We start from the raw sequence: 23,178 nt of genomic DNA on the forward strand, positions 1-23,178 counted from the left end.
CCACCTTTCACTTCAACAATTGAGGGTGTTGGTTACTTCCTCCTATGTTTATGTAAGAAAAGCTTTTTATAGTCGTTTTTCCAGTTGGCGTATGTACTTCCTCCATTGTAGCTGAACATGTTATTCTTCCCACTCCCAACCACTGAAGCTAATGGAAGACCTTTGGGTTTTTTTAATTTATAATAAAACTGGGGCTGTGGGGTTGGGAATGTCATTATTTCTGCTTCAAAATGTGTTCTTCAGCAAGTTGTGTTTTGTTCTTGGTAAAGGAGAGAAGTGTGTAAGGAAGCAAAGAATAATCAGGTATATTTACTTTACAGACATTTAGTTTGAACTGGATATTTCCAGCTCGGCCTTTGATTAGCTGAAAATCTACCTAGAAAAACAAACGTTTGTAAGAAACATTAACGGAAGTGGGCTGCGTTCTGTTTTTTGACCGAAGAAACCCCTTAATGTAATGCTAAATGTGAAGAATTTTTAAGTGTCATCCATCCTACCTTCTGCAAGGATCACAGCTGAGGTGAGAGCAGTCTAAGAGCTCCATATCCACCCATTATTTTGCCCTGTATGGTTGACTCTGGCACATTGGTAGCACTTGAGCCTTGCAGATTTGGAGCTGTGCTGGAGGTCTTTCCTTTAAGCAACATCAGCTACACCAAGGAGGAAGGAGGTGGCACGGCCACTTCCACTTCATCGGCTGACAGTGGTATCCCTGTTCAGGACAGCAAACGCTGCATCCTGCGTAAGGAGCAGTGCAGCATCTGATTTACCACGGCTGCACTCCTGCTTACTGAATGCTTTCATCACCATTTCTTCAGGACTGTTATTTAGCTCCAAAATAAAATTAGTAATATTTAGTATTGCAGTCTTTTTCCCCCTGTGTGACAGATAACTTATTGAGAATATCTACTGGGAATATCCTTTGTTTCCTATGTTTTGAATGATATTCTCAATGAAGGTTTTGTTTTAGAACTCATTTCCCAATTAAAATGATTTTTTAATATAATCTTGTAAGGTTTCCCAACACTAATGAACACAGCCCATGTCCTTCAGTAGAGAAACACATGCAGACATGGCCACTGTGGACTGAACTACCTCACTGCTTCAGATCTTCAGTATCTTTGACCTCTATATAAGCCTTTGTTTTTCCCAAGTGACTAGTTTTAATGTGACGTGGTAACTCTAATCCAGTCAGGGCAGGAATTCACTCTTCTCTTTTCCCATATACTGGCTCCACTGTAAACTTGCAGCAAAAAAGTGGATCTGAGGGATGCAGAGGTTAATTGCAATACTGGGCCTGGGAATCCTTGCACCTTAAATCTCATGGCTTGCCATGGGACGTCTAAGGTCCTGACAGGTCGTTGTTTAGCTTCTCTTGTATTCTGTGATTACTCTGTGAAAATAACATTTTAAAGGCACTTGCTTATTTTATTGCTCCACTGCTAAATAATTGAAATCAGCACTTAGCTTTTAATTATAGTGATTTTATACCATAAATATTGTATAATGCCTGACAATGTAATTGGGCACTTTTGTGATAACCCCGTATTGTTTAAAATAAGGGGAAAATCTCTGAAATTCATGCCTTCATGCTGGTGCCCATTAAATGTGGTTATCATTATCTAGTGACGACGTATGTTCTTCCTAACAAGAATTCTCTTCTCTTTCATTCTGATACTATCTCCATGCTAGATTATTCCTGTCCGTAGTAGCACCTCAGGGCAAGAGTGGGGAAGTAAATGTGTCCCATATGGCTTCTTTAGACAGCAGTTGTGGGCGTGAGGATATGGGAGAGACAATGAGATGGAGAGACCATAGGGTCTTCCTGCCTCATCCTTCCCTCACTGGCATGTAAGTAGTGCAAGCAGAGGGAGGACACAGCCATGGCGTTTTGCACTGGCAAGCTAGTTAGGCGTAATGTGGGAGTACATTGCATTCGGGACAGGGTGAAATTATTTGTTCTCCCATGTGAGAGGAAGGGAGCCAGGGAGGAACTGTGTTCTGAGTCACCCGTTCTTCCTGGAGCGCCTCCTGGGGTGGTGCCGCTACATGCAGCCCCGTGCAAGACTGAGCCTGAAGGCTTGAACTAGCTGATTGCAAATATTTTACAGAAGTCTTATTTTCTGGTAATTACTTTAATATGATTCAGTGTTTTCTCTTTTGTCTGATCTTGTCGATGAGCCTTCGTGCCTCATCCTTCCCTTGCTGTCATGGGAGAAGGGCAAGCATTCCCATACCATCTGCACCATTCCTGCTGGTTTGCCTCTTGTTTTCAGTGGCTGTGAGTAGGTGCATTTTGAAGCGTTGTTGCTGTTTAATACAGTGGACCAAGAGTGTGTCCTTGCAGAAAAATGGCTGATGCTGGACCTGTCCTTGTGAAGCCTTTGAAACTACTAAGCTGATTCAGACACTGGGGGTAGAACAATTTGCAGAACTGGGGTCTGGGTGCTGTTTACCAGTTCACATTCCTAGCGATTCCTGAAACTGGAGCTCCTGTGGAAACCAGGAACTTTGCTTCTGAGACAAGTGCTGTGTATTAACTGAGTCCAAAGGACCCAGTGTTCAACAGATATATGAAGAATGGCTAGGATTTAGGTTCTGGTGGGTCACCAACAGTATTTATAGAGACTAATAATAACAGTGAACAGACTCATTCCATTCCCAGATCTCTAGGGTTTTAAAAATCCAGCAGAACCAGCAAAATACCTAAAGCCAAGCCACTTAAATCTAGCCAAGTTTTGTAAAGATTACAATGGTAGCTTCAATTAAATATAAATTGTGCACTTTAAATGTACAATTTATTTAAAATGGGTTATTTTGCCAAACCATAAATGTACCAATAACTAAACTAAGAAATAACAGATTAAGAAATCTCCGTTTATAAAGTTTAGAAAAAAACCTTTCAGATATTTTTAATGCTTTTGTTTAACCATGTGATTCATATTTAAGCCTAGTTAGATCCAATTCATACACATGTATCATTATAGCAGGCTGTACACCTCTCATAAGCAATTGACTGCTCTGTGTTATCACATTTGTTGAACACGGGTGTGGGGAGAGAAGTGTAGACTACAACTCATTTGCATAATCTTTTGCATGTAGTAGAAAAAGATCTGTCTCGCATTATACCTAGGAGAAATACATGGGTGCTCATAATTCATATTATCCCATAAAATTTAGAAGAGCATTAAGAGACTGCAAATGAAGGTAATTTATGTATAAAACCTCATCCATGAAGAATTTATTGCCATAGTAGGTATAATATACTTTGGCACAGACTTCTTCCCTGAAACTAGTACTTGCAGACTTGCAAAAAGGAACATAGCAAAGACCTTGTGGGTTAAAATATAGTCCGTTTTTTTACAAAAAACATTATTATGAAGACTTTTTTTGTTTGAGAGCTGAAATCAATTGCTACATTAATGTTCTGTGGGTTGTTGCTGATGTGTGTGAACATCTTCACTAAGTGAGTTGTCTCTTTAAAATCAGTGTTAACTTAGTGGTACTACCTTTGTGTAATTATTGATGTATATAAGTATATTGGACCTTAGTGGGAATGGAGCAATCTGCAGAACTACATTTACATAAAACATTCTAATGTATAATATCTAAAAATTAATATCTGCTTTGCAGAGGTAGTTTGCCAGTAGTGTCATGAAATCCAGATCTCATTTCCTTCTGTAAGGACTGTGCTGGGAACACAAGTCCTCATCTTCCTCTCTGCACTTGGGCAAAACTGCCAGATAAAGGTCATGGGATCCATCCATCTCGTTGCCATTCTGAGACAGAGGCATTTCTGGGTGACCGCAGGGCGATGTGGCTCCTGTGTCCCTGTAGACTCGTGCAGGTAGAAGCAAGGCCGAGGTAGGGCTGTGGTTACATTGCCGTGATGTTGTGTGCAGTCTTGGAGAGATTTCAGTGCTGTCTCCTTGGGGTTTGTGCAGCTCATGCAGCTGGAACAAAGATATATTTGCTTTTGTTCCTTCTGCTGGGGTCTGGTTTCTTTTTCCTTTTGAGATTACAGTGCGCACATATGCTTTTATAATTGTTGCCTCTTTTTGACCCAAACACTTTTACTTCCCTGAAAGTTAATGACATGAAATGAAAATCAAGGGAAAAAGCAACCTGTTGAAACTCCAACATTTCCACATAGTACAAAGTAACTTTAAAATAGGGAAGGATCTGGTTTACTGTAAAATATGTCACTTAAATGTACATAGCTGGGAATGGAGAGAAACAGCTGCTAGCCTGATGTATTAGAGGGATTTTGGCTCAAGTCAGCAAGAGAAGCTGCAGGGCTTATTGCTATAAACACGGACCAAAGCTCTCAAGCATTGCTGTAGAGTGGATAGGACCTTTAAAATTCTTCCGCCAAAGATACACAGTGGTGTAGGGAAGCAGTCTGCTAGGCTTGGATGGACAGAGGACATTATCATTTCCTCTGGGATTTTAATTAGTAATTCCAGGAAGTCTAGGTGTTTCAGGAAGTGCTATTAAAATATTACTCTATTTCTTCAGGATGTAGATCCTTGGACAGTACACTTACACTTAGGCTTTTCTCTGTTGGCTTGCCCTGCAGCAGAAATCATAAACTACTGAGAGCAAAGATAACTTCCTTTGCCAGATGTATTAGTTGTAATTATATCTGTTGCAGAAAGAAGTAACTTCTCTCTTGAAAGTGATGTGATTTTTGAGGTCAGTGAAGATTTACCTCATCAAAGATGTCATTTTGCTGCTAAGGAGAATCTCAGTGGACTCATATCTGAAGTGCTATGTTGTTTTCTGCTTTTCCAGATGGATTTAGTGGAGTTGGAGATGGTGCAGAAAATGGCAACTGAAACGATCAGGGCAAATGTAACCACTGTCATGTGAGGAGAGATTGAACAGGCTGGTACTCTTTAGTTCCGAGAAAGACAGGTATTTGTCACTGAGATTTACAAAATCATGAAAGTGATGAAAAAGCTGAATGTGAAATTAGCCCTCCAAATCCTGCAATGCAAGAACTAGAGAGCACTCAGTGAAGCTAGTAGGAGATCATGTTTAAAACAAATAAAATAAAATACTCCTTCATTTTCTGAAACTTCAGATAGTGAATTTTTTGCCGCAGAAGGTAGTGAAGGCAATGGTATCAGCAGGTTCAAAAGGGATTAGACAATTTCATAGACAACAGGACTACAAACAGAGAGTGAAATTACATGCCCTGTAACATCACTAATACAGCATGGAGGAGTATGGGGGGAAATGTGCTGCAAAAGCAATCAGGCTTCTGTTGTTTCCCTAAATAACATCTCTAAATAGCACGCCACTGTTGGAAAGTGTGGTGGCAAGTGTGTTAATATTGCATTGTTGACACCTGAAATATGAATGTATTTTAAAGCCTGATCCAGTGATAGTGAAATGCCTGCCTGTTACTGTGCATGTTACCAACATGGCATTTATTTGGAAAATGTACAACTTGGAAAATGAATTTTAAGTTTATGTGCTTGTTTTTCTTGGCACTGAGTTATAGTTATCTCTGAAGTGGAAAGCCATCCAGGTGCAGTGAAGCTGTATGGTGCCATGAGTGCTCTAGCAGGAAGGTATGCAGGAAGCTGAAGCGGAGTAGTTTCTTCATGCTCCAGTACTGTGTACTACTGAGATGTCTTTGTGCTAGTTCCAAGTAGGCCAAGTTGGGAGAATGAGACACAAGAGGGACTTTGGGTGATCACATTCACAGGTCAGGGGCCCAGAACTTGGCACGTGGTCCCTGTTCTAAGCACTGGGCTTTAGTGACACCACCGAGCTGCAGTGACATCCTTGTGGGTTGGGGCATCTTCCCCATGCACCCTGTTCAGTGCCTCCCAAGTCCTCATTGCTCAGTAAGACCCTGAATATTTAGGCTACTGCTTCTTATACAGTAGCTAGCTCATTTATTATTTATCTCTTTAAAAAAAATGTAGGTATTGTTAGTTATCCAGATCTGTAGCATTTAGAGGAGACCTGCAAAGATGGAAAAAAAAATCACTAATTTAATATAGGAGATCAAAAAGTTCTTTAAAATATTTTGTTCTTTAATTTTTTTGAATTAGTCTTTTGTATGCTGTATTCTTTTAAACACTAAGTATATTGATATAAACATTGTCTATTTTAATTAGAGGATGTGGGCTTTGTTCACATGGAGCCTTTTGAATATTTATGTAGCTGCTCTGCTCTAGGCACAAGCTTTTAGTAGAGATACCGACACAAGCCATAAACTGTACCAGTGCAGCTCAGGCTGGTTCATCGTGTCCGAGGAAAACTGGTAGTGCTCTGCTGTTGATGGGAAATCCAGTGTAAACAAATCCACACTAGTGGTCTCGGATGTGTTATTGGGAAACAAGTTTGGCTTTTAATTAAAATAAATTGAGTGTTTGGTTCTTAAGAGCATCTTTTTTCCCTCGTTTCAGTTAAATAAATGTTAACACAAATGAAGAGTTTGAAACTGTCCGACTAAAGCCTCAGCTAGTGAGCTTTAGTTTTGTGAGACTTTCAGTGCCATCATCCTGTTTGTTTTCCCGGGAAGTACTTCAGCTACAGGGCAAAAATAAACAAAAGAAACCTTTTAAATCTTCACACTTAAATACATTTATGCATATTTTGGTTAATATTTGCTTCTTGCAATTTTATCTTGATCTGAAAAAAAGTTTCAGATGTATTGTTTTCTTAACAAAGATTTGACCCTCATTTTTATAGACACAGTTTTGCTACTTTTCCTATCAGCATTTAGTTCAAAGGAGAACTTCCAAGCACACAGGCAAAAACTCAGTTCTATTGTATAAAATAGAGATGTGTGGTTTATATCATGGGAGTTTAGAGAACAATGCAAAGGTCAATTGTGTTGCTTGCTCTCCTGTCACGTGACGTGGGTGTGTATATGAATGCATCCCTGGAATTCCACTGTGGGATCTGCATCTTTGAAGCTGATGCTAAAATTACTGCCGAGGCTCTTCCAAAGGCGGATACTGATAGAAGATTCAATGAAATCGAAGGTCGCCAGTCTGGTAGGCGTTGAAAGATACCTGGCTATGATACTATTTCTGATTTAATAATGCGAATGGGAGGCTAGCCCTTTGTAATAATTAGGACTAATTACTGAAGAGGTGTTGACAGATGGGCTAAGAGGAAACAAACTGCCTTTATCCAGTGGCTTAGAGTCAGATTACTAGTCTTGTGTTATCTGTTTCTCAGAAAGTAGAAGCTTCAATCATTCACTAAGTCTTCAAAGGGGAAAGGGATCCTAACAATATACAGGATTTGGGATGAAGCTATGAAATACGTCTTTGACTCAAAATGGCTAAATTAATCTCCTTTCCGTAAATTATCATACTTTTAAAGTTTGAGTTACAGATGGAGAATCTGATTGTAGTACTGAAAAAGATGTGAAATCAATATTGATGACTGTCCTGTTGTTATTTGTCGCTGCTTCTGCTCATGAATTAGTCTAAACTCAGTTCCTTGCTGTTAATTGTATTAATATGAATTATTTTGTGCCCTATTATGCCATGTTTGCTATCCACGTGAAATGGAGACAAGGGAAGATATTTAGCACTCTCACAATCAGTATTTGTTTTATGCAGATGGCATATCTGCTCAAAAAGCAGAAAATGCATCAGCTCAACTTAATTTCAGTTATTTACCTTTTTAGGATAGAAGATCTTGCACATTTAAGGAAGAAAACATATTACAATATAATTGTATTTACTGAGAAATTACTAATTGAGGTAAGATTTCCTTAACAAGTTTTTCTTCTCTCCTTTTGGATGTAGTGTGCATCCAGCACATCTGCATAAAGTAGATACAATGGTCCAATATGAATGGATTTAGGCATGAGCACTCAGTGTGACTTACCGTAGGCAAATGATTTAAAAGTCTGGAAACTCTGCGTCTTCTCAAATGACTGCTTTTAAGTGTATTTTTTCCCCTCTCCACCATATATAGGTCCTGTTTTTCTGAGAACCGTGAGATAAATATGGTTGCATTGAATAGCATTTATAAGAAGAGAGGTGGCTTTCAATTATTTATTTACTTTTAACAAAAGAGGCCTTTTAATTAGTGTTTAAATATTTATAACAGTTTTATTGTGCTGTAAAATCGGTTATACTTTGATCTAGATTTTCTGGTTTGAGATAATAGGGTGGGTAAAAGTTTTCCTAATGAATTTGGTCAGAACATGACATAATCTGATTATCTGATGAGAGATTGACACTTCAGTTCCTGCCAGCATAAAAGTGCGGTACAATAGGGGGCTGTTCACACGCATTCAAAGGCTGGGAGTTCAAGTTCAGGTACTGCAGAATTGTTCAAAGTTTCAAATTAAGGCGATGAAACAGTTTTGCATTTTTCACTACATTTTTGGTCAGGAGTGGTTTATCTTGGATGAGAGGAGTGAAGCTTGAAGTTACATGTGTAAACTATGTAACTCTATTCTGTAACTTTGGGTTTATTTCTCTCCATTTGCTAAACAGTGATTAGCGTTGCTCCATAAACTGTAGAAAACGTGACTGGCCAGAACATCGGAGACAGGGAATAGTACTAGGAACTGGGAATTAAGCATCACCAGTATTCAACTGCTGTGAAATGTGGGACCAGCTTGTTAATAATATCTCTCTCATTTTAACAGTTTGACTGTTTAACATATGATTACTCATCTCAGAACCTTGTAGACGAACATATTTAATTAATGCATCCTACATGCTCATGCAAAATGGAAGTAGGCTTGTGTGATCAAACAGGCAGGAAAGAACAGTTGTGGGTTTGTATCTAAAGTGTAAGCTTAGCCTAAACTGTTAAAAGAAACTTCTTTTTTTAAATTATATTCAGGTAATATTTGCCTTCTAAATATAACTCCTGTTTGCACTGGAATTGTAGTCATCCTTGTTAGATTTCTTGGACTAACTTACTCTCCAATAACTTGGCTTATCCAAATACTTACGCTGCATTGGATGAGAATCCTAATAGATAAATTACACACGCTATTAGTAATTAAGCTTGAATTTTGGGGGATATTTAGTAGCATAAAAATAGTTTGTAATCTGCAAGTTTGACTCCTGTTTAAAAGTGATATACATAACACAAAGTCTTCCGCTTTTAAAAGTGCTGAAAAGGTTTGTGGAGAAACTAAAATGTATGCACAAAATGATATGGTCTGTACTGAAACATGGTTGCTTCTGACCTTGAAAGTTGGCCTGAATAAGGATTTAAAGTTGCAACCTGCTGAATTGATGCAGATCAAAGTACTGTCCATGAAACAAATGCTGAGAATATAAACATGGGGGTAGGAAACAGGTACAATATTCTGATATAAATGCATCTCCCACTATGGCGATGCAAGTAAAGTACTTAACCTGTTCGGTTAAGTGCAGAATCTTTTTTTTTACCTCTTTTAACAAATATGTATTTTGTGACCATATTTTGTGCTTTTATTTTTAAATCTATGAAATGTAAGCTGCATGATGTAAGTAAAAGGAAATATTTTGGAAAGCACTGTCAGAGCTCAGCTTGCCGTGCACTTTAATTGAATTGCCTACCTCTGCTGGGCGTCTCGCTCTTGGTAAGGCGTATATAATAGGGGGTTATTTCATAAGCAGAAGAAAACATACAGCCAGGAACATGAGCAGAAGTAATAAAAGTACATGAAAAGCAGATTGCTTCATTGTGTCTTCGTAAGTCACTACTCAGTATCTCCTCCCACCTAATGTGAATTTCAGGGACATTCATATTCAAAGAAACTTGAAGACAGTCATTTGTACTTCAAGTATGGCCAAAGCAAAATAAAATACACTACTACTAATTCCATGGGTCATAAAATATTTGTATATATTTATTTTATTGGAATTTAACCCAAATATAATATTTATAGAGTAAGAAAAGGACTTACACGCTTTTATTTTAGATGAATCTAAGGTAACCTGATGCAGAATTAAAATGCAGTGTCTTGTAGAACTTGCTGAGATAGTAAAATGGATGTAATTTTAAGATAAGTATGAAAATGGGTTGTGGTCTCTTTCCCCCTTGTTGGCTGTGTCGGGTTAGATCCTGAGCAGAGCCCAATGGCAGTGGAAGCAAATAATTTTCTAGCAGCTCTGGACATGGTCCTGTACATCAGGAATCAATTGGTAAGTCGTTGTGTGATTGTTCTAGGAGTGTAATTTAATTTCCTATAGGTTGTATTTTTATTATGTGATATCATGTTACGTATACATTTCCTTAATACTAAAAACTCTTTAAGTTCTATTTCACGCTTTGAAGAAAAAAGTAGAGAAGACAAAAAGTCATCTGATTTGTGCTGTGTTACATGTTCCTATGCCCTGTGGGAGGAAAAGAAAAGTAATAGAACAGGCAAATAAATAAACGCGGTGTTGAAACTGGCATGACAGTTTCTGCTCTTGCGCAACGGAACTGCAATCAATTTATTGTCTTCGTTGGTCAAATGCCAGGATAACAGTATAATATTATATGAGCGTAGATTAATTAAAGTGTAATTAGAATGGAATAAATTAAATAATCACAAAAGTTTGTAATGGGAAAAATATGTGTTCAGAATTAATTAGTTTGCAAATAAAGTGATATTTTAATTGCTCAGAGTTACAGAATCCCTAATTGCAGACATATAATTCTGGTCCAAATAACTTCAGTTGCTGTAACAACTTGATGTATTTCTTCTCTGTCAATTCTTTTTAATAGTTTGTTACTAAACAGGATTATTGCAGGAAATGGCTGCTAAAATGTCTGGAAGTTGTTTAATTAAGCCCATGCTATCTGAGGACATTATTAGCTCTTGTAACCAAAAGATTTGTAGCTGCTGCTGCCCCGTGCAGCACCTAATGAAGGAGGATGGGCAGGCAGAGCCCCGTGGCTGACAGATCGCCTTGCATGGCTGAACTGGAGCCTGCCCAAAACAATCTTCTGATGGTCCTTGGCTTATCAATTTTGTGCTAGATTACAATGATTTATCAAGTGTACAAACTTAAATTCATTTTAGGTCTGATGATTCGGTACCAAGAGACAGTTGCATAAATACTTCTTTTCACTTCTATTGTGCATTTTCATATTCTTCAATTTTTCAAAGTGATGCAGCATTTGTTGTCTTTTTTTTTCATTAATTTTATGGAGAGCATGTTGCAGAGCTGAACTACTAAGGGTTTATGACTACTTTCTTTCTCCAAACAAGGCTGCCTATAGTTATATCATTGCACTTTACCAAGCAATGGTTTCAGAAAGTAAAATAAGTTAGTGTCTTTTCCCTCATCTGCAGAATGAACCTGTTTATGAAACACCAGAATTTCATCTGTTTCAGCTGTACTTCATGCTGTATTTTAGACTCCCTTATGAAAGCCAATGCAATGATATGTGAGGCGGGGGCTCTCATGTTTTCAGACCCCGTATTTTTGGCATAAACCTATCCATGATACTTGGCTGTCTCCAAAATGTTTACTTCAGTAAGATTTGCAATGCCCAAAATGTTTAACTGTGTCAAAAAAGGTCAACCAGCTGATAGCCGAAGGCGAATATGTCAGAATGAAAGACTTAGAAAAAATTATCAGTCTGACACAGTGGGAGTATTAGAATGATTAATGTTTATGTTAATTTATGGCTTTTACATATTGATTAATAGCTTCTTGTTTCAGTGACCAAAATGTGTAAGTGGCAATGAGATCCATATGCTAACTCAGTGTCTTTCAAATAATTACATTCATTCTTAGTTTTGTTCCCATGCTGAATCTATGTTTTCATATAGAAAATAATTATTGTACAGTGACTTTTTTAAAAATAGCAGATGGAAGTATTTGAAAGTGAACCTCAGGACACAAGCCTGGGTTTCAGTATTCCTGAAGGTTACACACTGACATTTATATATATTTTTTCTTGCAAACTTCATTACTTTAAATTGTAATATGTTGTGGTTTAACCTCATTCACTTAGGGGATGCTTAGAGACGAAAAAGGTGCTAACGCTGTGAGGAGCCATTATCTGAGTGGAAATCATTAAATATCTGTTGCACTGCATGATGTTATTAGTAATTCTCTTTTCCGCTCCCATAAGATTTCTTGGCATATCACCAATTGCTGATTAGCAATTTTGTTTGCTATCTGTGCATTGACTATTGCAATTAAAATGTGGTAACTCCTATCATTCATTGTCTAAATGTCAGGAGAGAAGGTAATTTTGGGGAGCTCTTGAGCGAGGATGAGCTCCTGCCTTCCCTTGAAGTCAATGGGAAATGGAGTTCTCAGCACTCTCAAAATGACACTCTTGAAGTGTTTTTCTGAGCAGTCATTGTTAGTCATTAGAAATTATTTGATGACTTTAGAGCGAAAGCTCTGACAGCATTTAGCGTTCTCAACCTGGAAAGGAAGGACTTGTCAGTTGTAATGTTGGCTGTGTGGCAACAGGTTTATGATATCAGTTGATAAAGGATTGTATAGGTAGGTCACATAAATCATCACCTTCTGTTTGACACTGATGTGTCTCTAACTAGCAAGTTTTGTAAGCAAGAGAATTCTATCTAGAAATCTGTCTACACTATCTACATATTGTGTTTTCCAGTGCAAGCACAAGTATGCTCATGAGTGCTCCCACTCCACCCTCATCATTTTCTCTTTTTTTGGGTTTTGAAGTCACATATGAAATACAAATATACATCACTGTGCTTAATCTCTACTTGGTAGTCATAGGTAGATAGTAATAGGAAAAATAATCAATTGAAGAGAAAGCATTTGGTTATCCTTACTCCTGAAAATTAAGAGTGCCTTATTACTACATTTTACTGGTTAAAACCAGAAATTTCTCCTCATTCTAATTTTGGATTGAAATCCATTTCTTGTTTAAAAGACTTCTACTGATTTTTAATTTCCACCTGAAATCAATTATTTTTTAAATTAGCTTTAAAGAAATCCTAGAAGTATAATACAGTTCATGTCTCAGTTTAGCTCCAAAGATAGCGGAGGGAGCTTTAGACTGAAAGCTGCAGTGTTAGTTGATGAGCGAATTTTCATGTGTTCTGGGGCTCTGATTTTTGCAGCTATTTGTGCAGCACTCCTACATCTCTTGATCTGTGCAGGCAGTTGCTGTATAAGCTTCTACTGATTTTCCTTTTACTAGTGCGTATTTCTGTCTTTGCACTCAACCATGTGTTTGGGGGGACTGGGGTGAGAAAGCAAGAAACAGGCTGCCTGGCTTTTGATTTTGGATTCTAACCTAAGTGGCTGTATTGAAACGCTGCTCATCAATTGGCTTCTTGTAGCCCTGAACTCTTTTTCTCTGCTTCCTACAGGTGCCGTATAGCGAGGCAGCATTTTGCATCACCCGGGGATGTCTAAGGTGTTTCTAAGTCCCGCTGTGTTGCGGCACAATTCCGGGAGGCGAAGCAGGTGCTGGTGTGTCCCGATGTGCCGCCGCTGCCCGGGCCGCTCACACAGCACAGGCGCTGCCTGCGCGGGAAGGGCCGCCGCACTCGGGCATTTCCACCACCATCAAACCAGTTCTGCGCAGTGCGTTAGAGGCTGGAAACGTGGGAGTATTGTGTTTGGAAAGCTCATGCTGCAGGGGCTGCCTGCTGTATTTTAATACTGGAGCTTGTAAATGTAATGGAATACACAAAATTGCTTCGCACTGTTAATTTGAGGGAGTCGTTTATGTGCACTGACTTCCTCCGCAGTTACAGCTTGCGACCCGCTTGGAAAACACACCCACACGCTATACAGCGTGGCAGGTGTCACCCAACTTACCAGTGAGTGCATGGAGGCACAGAAGTGCGGGATAAAAAGGGGCTTTTGTATTAATTAAAAAGAAAGAACCTAAGAAGGGGGGAGAACAATTTCTTCACATCTTTCTCAACTCCTTCTTTCCTCTGAGTTTTCCTTTGGGAAGGGTGGCACCTGGTAGATGAGGAATTTTCAAAAAATAACAGGGATTTCATATATCTGTTTGTGAGCACACCTGGATGCGTCGAATATTTTGCAGTAGTAATTATGTCTGCACACCTGCTGGTTTCAGTCCCAAATCAGTTTGCCAGACATGCCTAGAGAGATTTATTTCTCCTATACCTGAAAACACTCTTTTACCACAGAGTTTTCACCGCTCTGAATAAGCCTAAAGAAAAAAGAGGAGGATTTTTTCTTGTCTTTGCTTGAGCCCTTGGTCTCTCAAACTGAACTGTGCAGTTTGTAGGGGGAGGAGGGCGTTTGGATGATATTTTAATAGCAATTTGTTTTTGCTTCAATGTGTGATAGAAATACAAGTGACAGGAGTGGGAACAGGAGAGTTGCTGAATTCTGCCGGAATTTTTCCTGTGGGAATCTCTTAATGTTTCTAATTCTCTGAGAGATTTTTCGAAGGTAATCCTTTTGACGTTTACATATTTTAAATGACTCTCATTAAATAAAAGCTTAACTTTTTTTCTATCAAATGATGAAGTGATGATACTGGAATACCACTGCATAGACATTGAAATGGTTTTGAGGATTTTTCTAATTGCAACCTAAACAAAATAAGTTTTGTGAGGGATATTAATAGTGAATTGTTCTTTAAAATAACATCATTTTGAAGGAAATTCAGTTGTTCTGGCATTTAGTAGCAGCATTTTTTTTAGACAGAACACTTTTTAGTACCTAATGTGCAGTGCGTGTAGCCATTTGCTAATTAAAACACTAATTTGAACGTCTGGGTTTTCCACTCCTTGCTCGCGTAGCAAATATAATCCGTGCAGGCGCCCAAGGGTTTGCGCTGCACCTTGTGAAAAATACTTGTAGTTGTGTGTATCATCCCAGAGCGCAGTTCAGCCCCTGGAGGAGGATGCTGTTACAAGCACTAAAAGTGGAACAACTTTTAATAAATAAGAGCGTGATGATGAGGTGTTGCATCTCTTACTGGTGATACCCTCTTGCAAACAAATAATGCCATAAGCAAAGTGATTCGTATCTTTTAAATGTCCTTTCACAGGAGGCAGGAGCCATAGCATGAGGATATCTCAGGGATGAACATATACTCTAACCCTACGATGCTTTGAAATGAACTTTCTTCTCCAGGTTGCACTTTGCTTGTTCAAGCCCTTGAGCCAGATTTTGCTCTCAGACCAGCCTAAATACTAAGCAAATTAATTTAATTAAATTTGCTGCAGATATCCCCAGTTAACAAGAACAGATTGGTCTCCCCGAGGCTAGACAGAGTTAACAAGAAAATAAATATTGTGCTAATTAGAGAACTCATTTGCAGACACCTGGGGTGAAACTTTCAAAAGTCCTAGAGATTTAGGATTGAAAATTCATTTGAAAATGAGTCTGAGGTTTCTAAATCACTTAGGCACTCTTTAAAAATTTACCCAGGGGCTCTAACCATTGCACACTCATCATATTTAGCATGTTTGCAGCTGTTTGCTTAGCAAAGCATGGTATAACCATTATCAATTAGTATCTGTACCACAATGTATTTCATTATCCCTGTAAGTGAAGCAGAGATACTGAGCTGCCTGCTGAGTTGAAGGGAGGCTAAATGTCGTGTTTTGGAGGATGCTTATGTGTCACCAGGAGCAGAGAGACACTTTCTTGGAGGTTTTAAGGCACCAGTGCACCAAATTCCCATCTATTTGTGACCTCATGGGAATTTCTGTTGATTTAAGTACCTAAGAACTTTTAATTAAATCTTGGTCTTAAGTGACTTGGTCTTAAGTCCAAGCTCATGGGTGAAGAAGACAGCACAGATGCAATTTTATAGTTCAGGACTTGCTAGAAGACAAATGAGACACTTAATGCTGTCACACTGCCATTCATCTGCTGAGTCACGATAGGAAGTAACAAGCATTTATATGCCAAATAAAAAATGACATGGGTTTAATATTAAGCCAAATTTCCAGATTCACATATCTGATTAGCTAACAAGCAAGCAAGGAGCCAGCCTTCATGGAGCAAAAAGTCCCTTCACTTGCTTGTGGCATGGAAGTACATTTTCAGTTGGTTTTTTTCCTGTAGCCAGTCTGAGGATTGTTCTGAAATATTGTCCTTGTAAAGACATGCATTAGTAGCGTCTGTTCCATGCCAGGCAAAACCCTTCCCACAGCCACGCACACACTTGCTGTCTGTCAGCAAAAACTTCTGTGTCAGTAATTAGAAAAATGCTATTAAAAACCTGCCTTGTAATCCCAGATCGCCTCTGGGTTGGCTCACTTCTGGTTTGTTTTCCTTGCTCAGTGTACTAACCCAGGATGGTTCCATTGTGAAGAGGGACCCCACTCCTCTGACAAGTCACCTTGTCACTGTTTTATTTACCTGGTTCTACAGAGTGTCCCTCTGAGGGCAACAGCATGCAGCTGTAGTGTCCCAAAGGGGTGACCTTTGGTGACAAAATCCGTAGTCTAACAAGTTTGTAACAGCTGGATCTCACCATGGGGGTGAACCTGTGCATCATGTAATCATCTGAAAATTCACTCTGGCCTATCATGAGTCTAGATCATCAGACAACACCATAAAACACATGAGTCAGGGCACTAAAACATGGAGGTTATCCACTGAGCTCATTATTTTCATTCCTAATTACACAGCGCTATTGAGGGAGAATTGCACATTGTGCTGAAGAATCCTGTTTCACCACTAATCCTAAAAGATAATTGTATTTAATTAGGACCCCTAGGTACCATGGCGATAACTGATCTATAAACACTCAAGGTAGACCTGCAAATGAGGTGCAATAGCAAGTCCATCCATTAAACACAACTCAAAAGCTGATACTGAGGTGAGATGACAATTACAAGTTGAGCTGTTTTAATTTACCGTGTAACTTGTAGCTCTAGCACTTTGTTTTGATTCTCTGCAATTGCGCTGCTGTGAACCAGCTGGCAGAGAAACCCACTGATCTTCCCTTACTGAATTTATAAAATGTGTTATTTAATCCAGTCTAATATATGTATAAATGAGAAAGAGTGATGAGAGTTGATGTCTGTAGTGGCAAAAGGTGTCCTTTTCTGTATGAAGTCAGGTCAAAAAGGAAGAAGCAGGAATACAAGTGCAACTAGTAATGTCACAGAGAAAGCCATGAAAACTTTTCATGGTGAAGATATTTCTTGCAATGCCTGTTATAATGCATTTTCCAATGAGTTGCAAATTGTGCTTACAGTCAAAGAAGCTGCTGGCTGCCTTGTCCCAGCACAGCTCTGGAGGGTCATTTGACACAGAAAAGTTGCCCTTGTCCTTTGGTGCTTGCATACAACTGCCAGCAAAGGCATTAACGTGCATGGAAATACACGGTGAGTGTGCTGGATCAGTAGGAGTGTGTCTAATCAGATCACACAAACTGTCTCTGTCAGTTCATAATTAATTGTCCTTCGCATTTCCCATGTTAGGGCAACATGCTTCCCCATCTGATGCCCTGTTCTTTGCTGACTTGGGCCACATTTGAACCAATGACATAAAGCTGAAAGCATCCCTCTCTCTTTATTGATCCTCTGGGGAATACAAACCCCTTGGAATAAAATGTTTGACACAGTAGTCACTATGCTCGTGTAAAATACTGCATTTATTTTTTTCAAGTAATGGTGCTTGCAACCAAAAATTGTTTGGAGTAATGGGATTCTTGTGTAAAAATGATCATAACTCTCATCTCATCTGAAATTCTTTTCAGTTGATATGTTCACTGCAATGCTTTTCTGTGTTTGTGAGTGGAAAGCACAGAAACAGTATTTTTATGGGGCGGAAGTGAAAAGACTTGCCAAGGGGCTAAGTGGAATGATAAATTGCTTGCCCACTGAAATTATGGGTATCCAGTTTCTTGCATTCTGCAGCTCTTCCTTTCCTCGGCAAGGAGAACAGCTGAACAGTTTTGTATTTACAAGTATAAAAGTGGTGCATGCACATGGTCAGCTCAGCACTTATCTTGCTTTAAAAGGAATGCAGCACAAAGCAGATTTGACAGCCGCTTGATCAACCGATGGTAAGGGGAAATATGTTACACTGAACTTTATGGCGAGTAGAAATAACATCCACTCATGATAATACACAGAGGAAAGTAATGATCCTGGTCAGAATATATTTAAAGTTGCAATTTCACTGCCTTACCCTCTATATTCGTGCCTTCTCCTCGCCCCCCAGGTCATTGCTCGGATGGCTCTGCCACCTCCGGATCCGCAGTTTGTTCTCAGGGGTACCAGCGCTGCAGTCCACACTCTGCATTTTTCCTGTGGAGGCCAAGAACCTGATGTCCCCATTCTTTTCTCTGGGTGAGTAAACTAGGATTTCTGGCTGAGTTGAGCATCATATGGACATTTTCTTTTAAAAACAAAGTGTATTATTTAGAAAAATTGTATCTGGAGAAAACAGCAATGCATGGTTGGTAAATGACGTGTGTGTTACCTTTGTGCAACTGTGTCAATTCTGGAAAAAAAGGAGAAGAATCAGACTCTCTTATGAGATTGTCTGCAGTGGTCACACTGAAAGCATCTGTTCTTCCTGCCAGGTCTGAGAACGGGTTTATCCACGTCTGGAACCTGAAAACACACAGAGTGGACGCAGCACTGGATGGCCATGGAAGAAAATCTGTCTACTGCGTGCAGACAATGGGTGGTAAAGAGGCGCTCCTCAGGTTAGCAAAGCAGGCAACAAACAGTGAAATGGCTCTTGGTTTTGTGAGGTACATGGTTGAAGAAGAAATAACAAGTCTTATTTCTGGGGTCACTGAAAGTCTCTCCAACACATATGGAAATGTAAAGTACAAAAATACAGAAAAACTGTAGAACAAAAAGCGGGAAAAAATATACAATTTATTTATTTATGATAGATATGTGATGACATCACACCAGCTTGGAGTCCATAGTGTCTTTATTACTGCATTGGGATCAGGTGAGGTCTTTGGGTAAAGGAAATACACTTGGATTTGAAGTTGACAAATGCTTCACAACTGGTTCTCAGGGAAGATCAAAACTGATATAAATGGTTTATAAAGAGAGGGGAGAGGGAGAAAAGGTAAGGAAAGAAAAATCGGAGATGGAGAATGGAAGACTGAAAATGAGCAAGAATGCCGAGCTGCACACCTTTGCTTTGTTGCAAAATACCTTCTGTTCTTGTTTAGCAAGGGGAGGTTGGGAAGATTTGTGTACTTTGGATTAGACAAGTGATCTAGAGTAGATGCCAAAGTGTCTGTATGACTAGGAGGTGTTCTGACATGTTTATCTGGAGAAGACATCTCATAATATGCAGTGGAACTCATTAGCATTTATATTTGTTATCTGCTTAAGTACAATTATCAACACTACCCCATAAAATCATATTAAATAAAGCATTGTTTGTATGATTGTAAAGTTTTTCCATACCTCTATTTTTACTGTATATTTATATCAGTTCACATAGAAGTGCGATTTTAGGACAGCAGTTACCTGTATTTTTTGTTCCTCTGTTCTAAAGCTAAATCACAATTGCTTGCAGTACCACATTGTTTGTATGCCCAGTGCTATAAATGTTTTGACAGTTTGTCACTGCTGAACAGCAGATGAGAGTTTCTGTGGTGATGCTGAAGAGGTCCCAACAGTCTGTAGATTTGCATCTACCTGTTTTGGTTTCATACTTCCATCAGGCAATACTGCTAATTAAAAGAAGGCGTGGATAAAGGATTTTTTATGAGTCCTTGTCCCAGGTGATAACATGAGGACACAAATCCTGTGCTACTGTAGTTTGTGGATTGGAAACTTCTCCACAGTGGTACTTTGTTCCAGAGCCAGCGGGAGCACGTAAATAGGTAGCAGTTAATGCTGTGCCCTTTGTTTGGCCTCCTTGGTCCTGCTGTCTGGGACCAACACACAGGCTTTTTGCGGGATGGAGAGGTTCGCAGGGAGCTCTCTGTGTGAGCTGCACTAGTGCATCTGTGATGCAGCCGCTGGTCCTCTGGTTTCGGATGATTTAACCACAGCGTTGCACTGTTTAATTCCTGCTACTCACTGCACTGCCAGTCCCTCTCCTGTTGTGTCTCCACACATACAGAATCAGGACAGTCATCTGTGTCCACCCTGTGTCTGTGGGAAGCTGACCACTGAATAACTGTAGCTTTTTATTTATCTTTGATGCACTTGTCTTGTTATTGTTGTCTTGTTATTTGTCTTTCAGCTGTCAACACGCCTGACATTTCTGTTTCATTGCTAGGGTGAAAGAGTGCTAAATGTATTATTCTCTGAATACTTTTATTTCCTTTTAAATTAGGTCTAATCAATGGTAAAATTTAAGTATTTTTATTATGAAGATGTTCAAATACTCATGACACTTCATTAATATATACGCACAACTTAGAGATACTAACCTGCAGGAAGTCAGACTTCCTCAGACCTGCTGCTCACAAATAACCTTTTCACTGTCACAGTCAGGGCCGTGACCAGAGGATCTGCATGTGGGATTTAGCGGAGGGACGGACTTCAGTGACGGATTCTGTCTTCACAGAGAATGTGGGGTTCTGCAGATGCTCTCTCTTAAAGGTGGCGCAGGGACGCTGGCTGATGGCCATGGCAGCCAAAGCCACAGATGAGGTAGGAAGTGCCTCTTTTTCCGGTGCTTTTACTTTTGAAATGAGATCGTTCAGAAGGGAAAACATCATTGCTCTCAAAGGTCCAGCTCAAGAGAGGGCAGCACAAGGAACCTTTGGGCTTGCCAATCACTAATTTTACCTGCCAGAAAGATGACCGATTTATATAACTCATGCTCTAATAACAAGGATACCACCCCAATATTTGTCTGACCTCTAAGTATTTGCAGCTGCTGGTGGTCTTTCATGTGCAGGAGTTTTGAAAACTCTTCTGGTGCTGCCGAATGCTCTTACAGGGGGACAAGAGTCCTTCTGGGGAGCTAATGGTCAGAAATCCTGCCATCAGATGGGGGTACTCATCTTCCTCCTGAGGCTGAAAGTCGTGTTTGGTGAGAGAAGGGGAGGTGCAGGTGATTTGTAATGCGATATGTGGTCTTCCACCCCAGGCTAATTCTTCCGCTGGTACTTTGGCTGGAAGTAGTTGAATTACTATTAACGGCCAGAGGTTTGCTCAGTGTGAGATAATTGTAGGGTCTGTTTCAGCTCCTACTGGGTAAGTCCACACCTAATACCCACTGTCACAGCAATCATTGACTGACGGCTTTGTTGGCAGTTTCCACTTCTGCTTTGTAGAAATCGTATGTTTGTTTTCTTCGAAGGACTATTGGAGGACATAACACAAAAATTATTTCAAAGATTTGACATCAAAATACAAAAAATATTAAAATTGACATAAATATGAAAATAATACTGTAGCTAATTGCAAATTGTTCATGAACATAAAAGGTCACATGCTTATCTGGACTACAGGATGCGTACCTTAAAACTGGAAGTCGCATATTTTATGTATGAAGTAATAAGCGGGAACGGTGCCTGTATTGCTAGAAAACGTGAAGTTTTTATTATTCAGAAGTTAAGCACATATTTAAGTACTTTGTTGGCTCACAGCCAGAGTGTTCAGCCTTTTACAGAACAGAGTAAGCCTGTAGACACAACCACTGTACCAGTAAATACAACCATTCTAAGCCCCATATGTTGTTCTGATCAAACAAAGAACTCTCCATTTTACAGCAGTGCTCAATAATATTTAAGGTAAACAAAATTGACAAGTGCATTCTTGTGTCAGACAAAGAGTGTGCACACACATTGTGGTCAGAATTAACCAATCGTCTGATCCAAAGAGAAGACATTCACCACAATGGCTCTTACAACTCATCTCTGGTTTATTTTCATTTGTTTGCTTACACCCTGTGAACTGATAGCGATTTGCTGTCTCCTGAGGTAAAAGAGTTCCACTCTGTGTACGAACCTTTACATTAGAACTGTGTCAGGTTTCAATAAATTCACATAAGCTCCCATAATATATAGTGCTTCCAAATAGGCAGCAGTGTGTGAGACACAGTACATTTGCAGCTTATGATTAAAATTAAGACTTAATAAGTGTTTATGCTTGGCTGGTGCCCAAAAAAAGAGTAATTTTGTCTTAAAGCAGGTTCAGTCCATAAATAATGAGATCTGAACAGGCATTTATTTGTTCATGATTGCATTTAAATCACCAATTATGAGTTACACGCACTTCTCTTGCCAATTTGCCAGAAACACGTTAAAAGCTTTATTAATGTGAAAAAGAAAAAGGGTGTGTTTCCTTGTGGCCAGTTTTAGCCACCCAGGAACACTAGTAACCTCAGGCAAAGGCAAATCTTTCTCCTATTAAGCAAAACCAATATAAACACAGAACTTCAAGTTTTAGGTTACAGTTGTCAAAATATATGCAATAGTATTTATTTCTAAGGCTCAGTTGCCTCTCATGCAGACGGTCTCTGGGACTGTCAGTCCTGCCCGCCTCCTGCAAAAAGCTTTCCTCATCTTTTTTTCTTTGTCCTCTGTGAGCCCATCTGTAGCTCTTGTACCAGATTGTCCGTTTTCAATCAGGTAAAGCAAAGGAGGTTTGGTGGTGGTGGTTTTGTGTCCTTTAACCTGCAAAAGTGCATTTATCACAGTGAATTTATCTTTCCTTATTATATGAACGTTGCAGTTTCAGTCCTGTCTAAGAGCCTCTTTGGAGGGCCAGTGATGAAGGGTGAAAGATGGGAGCAGCTCATCTTCATATTTATAGCTCATTTCCTGCAATAGCTGACTTGGTCGTTAAGTTGATAGCGAGCAAAGTGCCAAGAGAAAAGCATCTTTTGTTAAGAGTGCAGCTCCAAAGAACCACAACTCCCAGATGACCAAACTTTGGTTTGTTCATAGGTTGGGTCTACAGATCGGATGGCTCTTTTCTGTAGTCGCTGTTCCTCAGATCTGGGGAATAGCTTCCTGCTCCATTGCTAAGTGGCTTCAGGAAGTGTTGTGTATGTTGTGTTTAGTTCGTTGTCAGCTCGCAGTGCTGGAGTGCAGCTGGCTTTTGGCAGGCCAGCTCGCAACCTGTAGAAATAGGAAGATGTTCTGGCAGGCTTTAAACTGAAGGTCTGGGGTTGGAACGCCATCACAGCTGCCGTGGTCTTGACTGATCCCTCCCAGAGGAGCCATATTTGTGTAATACCTCATCTCAGATGCTCAAGGAAATCCGCATGACTGGGGCTGTCCAACAGCACTGCTGGGCTTTTGCACATTCTGAAATAGCCTAGTGTGGCTGGCTAGCCTGGATTTATCAAATGTTTGAAGTCCTTC

The 23,178-nt window shown here is 39.6% G+C and overlaps 1 protein-coding gene across 15 annotated transcripts in view; it reads left to right on the plus strand.

Annotated features, from left to right (window-relative positions):
- Positions 1-23,178, plus strand: part of GNB1L (G protein subunit beta 1 like) — a 51,820-nt gene that overhangs the window by 9,448 nt on the left and 19,194 nt on the right. For 8 of the 15 annotated variants that reach the window (XM_065033670.1, XM_065033679.1, XM_021284563.2 and 5 more), the window contains exons 2-4: positions 18,096-18,223; positions 18,460-18,585; positions 20,350-20,512. In XM_065033670.1, the coding sequence (XP_064889742.1) occupies positions 18,108-18,223; positions 18,460-18,585; positions 20,350-20,512 (405 nt within the window). In that variant the 5' untranslated portion in view covers positions 18,096-18,107. Of the gene's footprint in view, positions 1-7,663; positions 7,740-13,291; positions 14,355-17,124; positions 17,255-18,095; positions 18,224-18,459; positions 18,586-20,349; positions 20,513-23,178 lie in introns of those variants that run through there. The other 7 variants (XM_065033672.1, XM_065033673.1, XM_065033668.1 and 4 more) reach the window with 6 other exon arrangements.

The sequence above is a fragment of the Columba livia genome, chromosome 17 (assembly GCF_036013475.1).
Source record: "Columba livia isolate bColLiv1 breed racing homer chromosome 17, bColLiv1.pat.W.v2, whole genome shotgun sequence".
NCBI lineage: Eukaryota > Metazoa > Chordata > Aves > Columbiformes > Columbidae > Columba > Columba livia.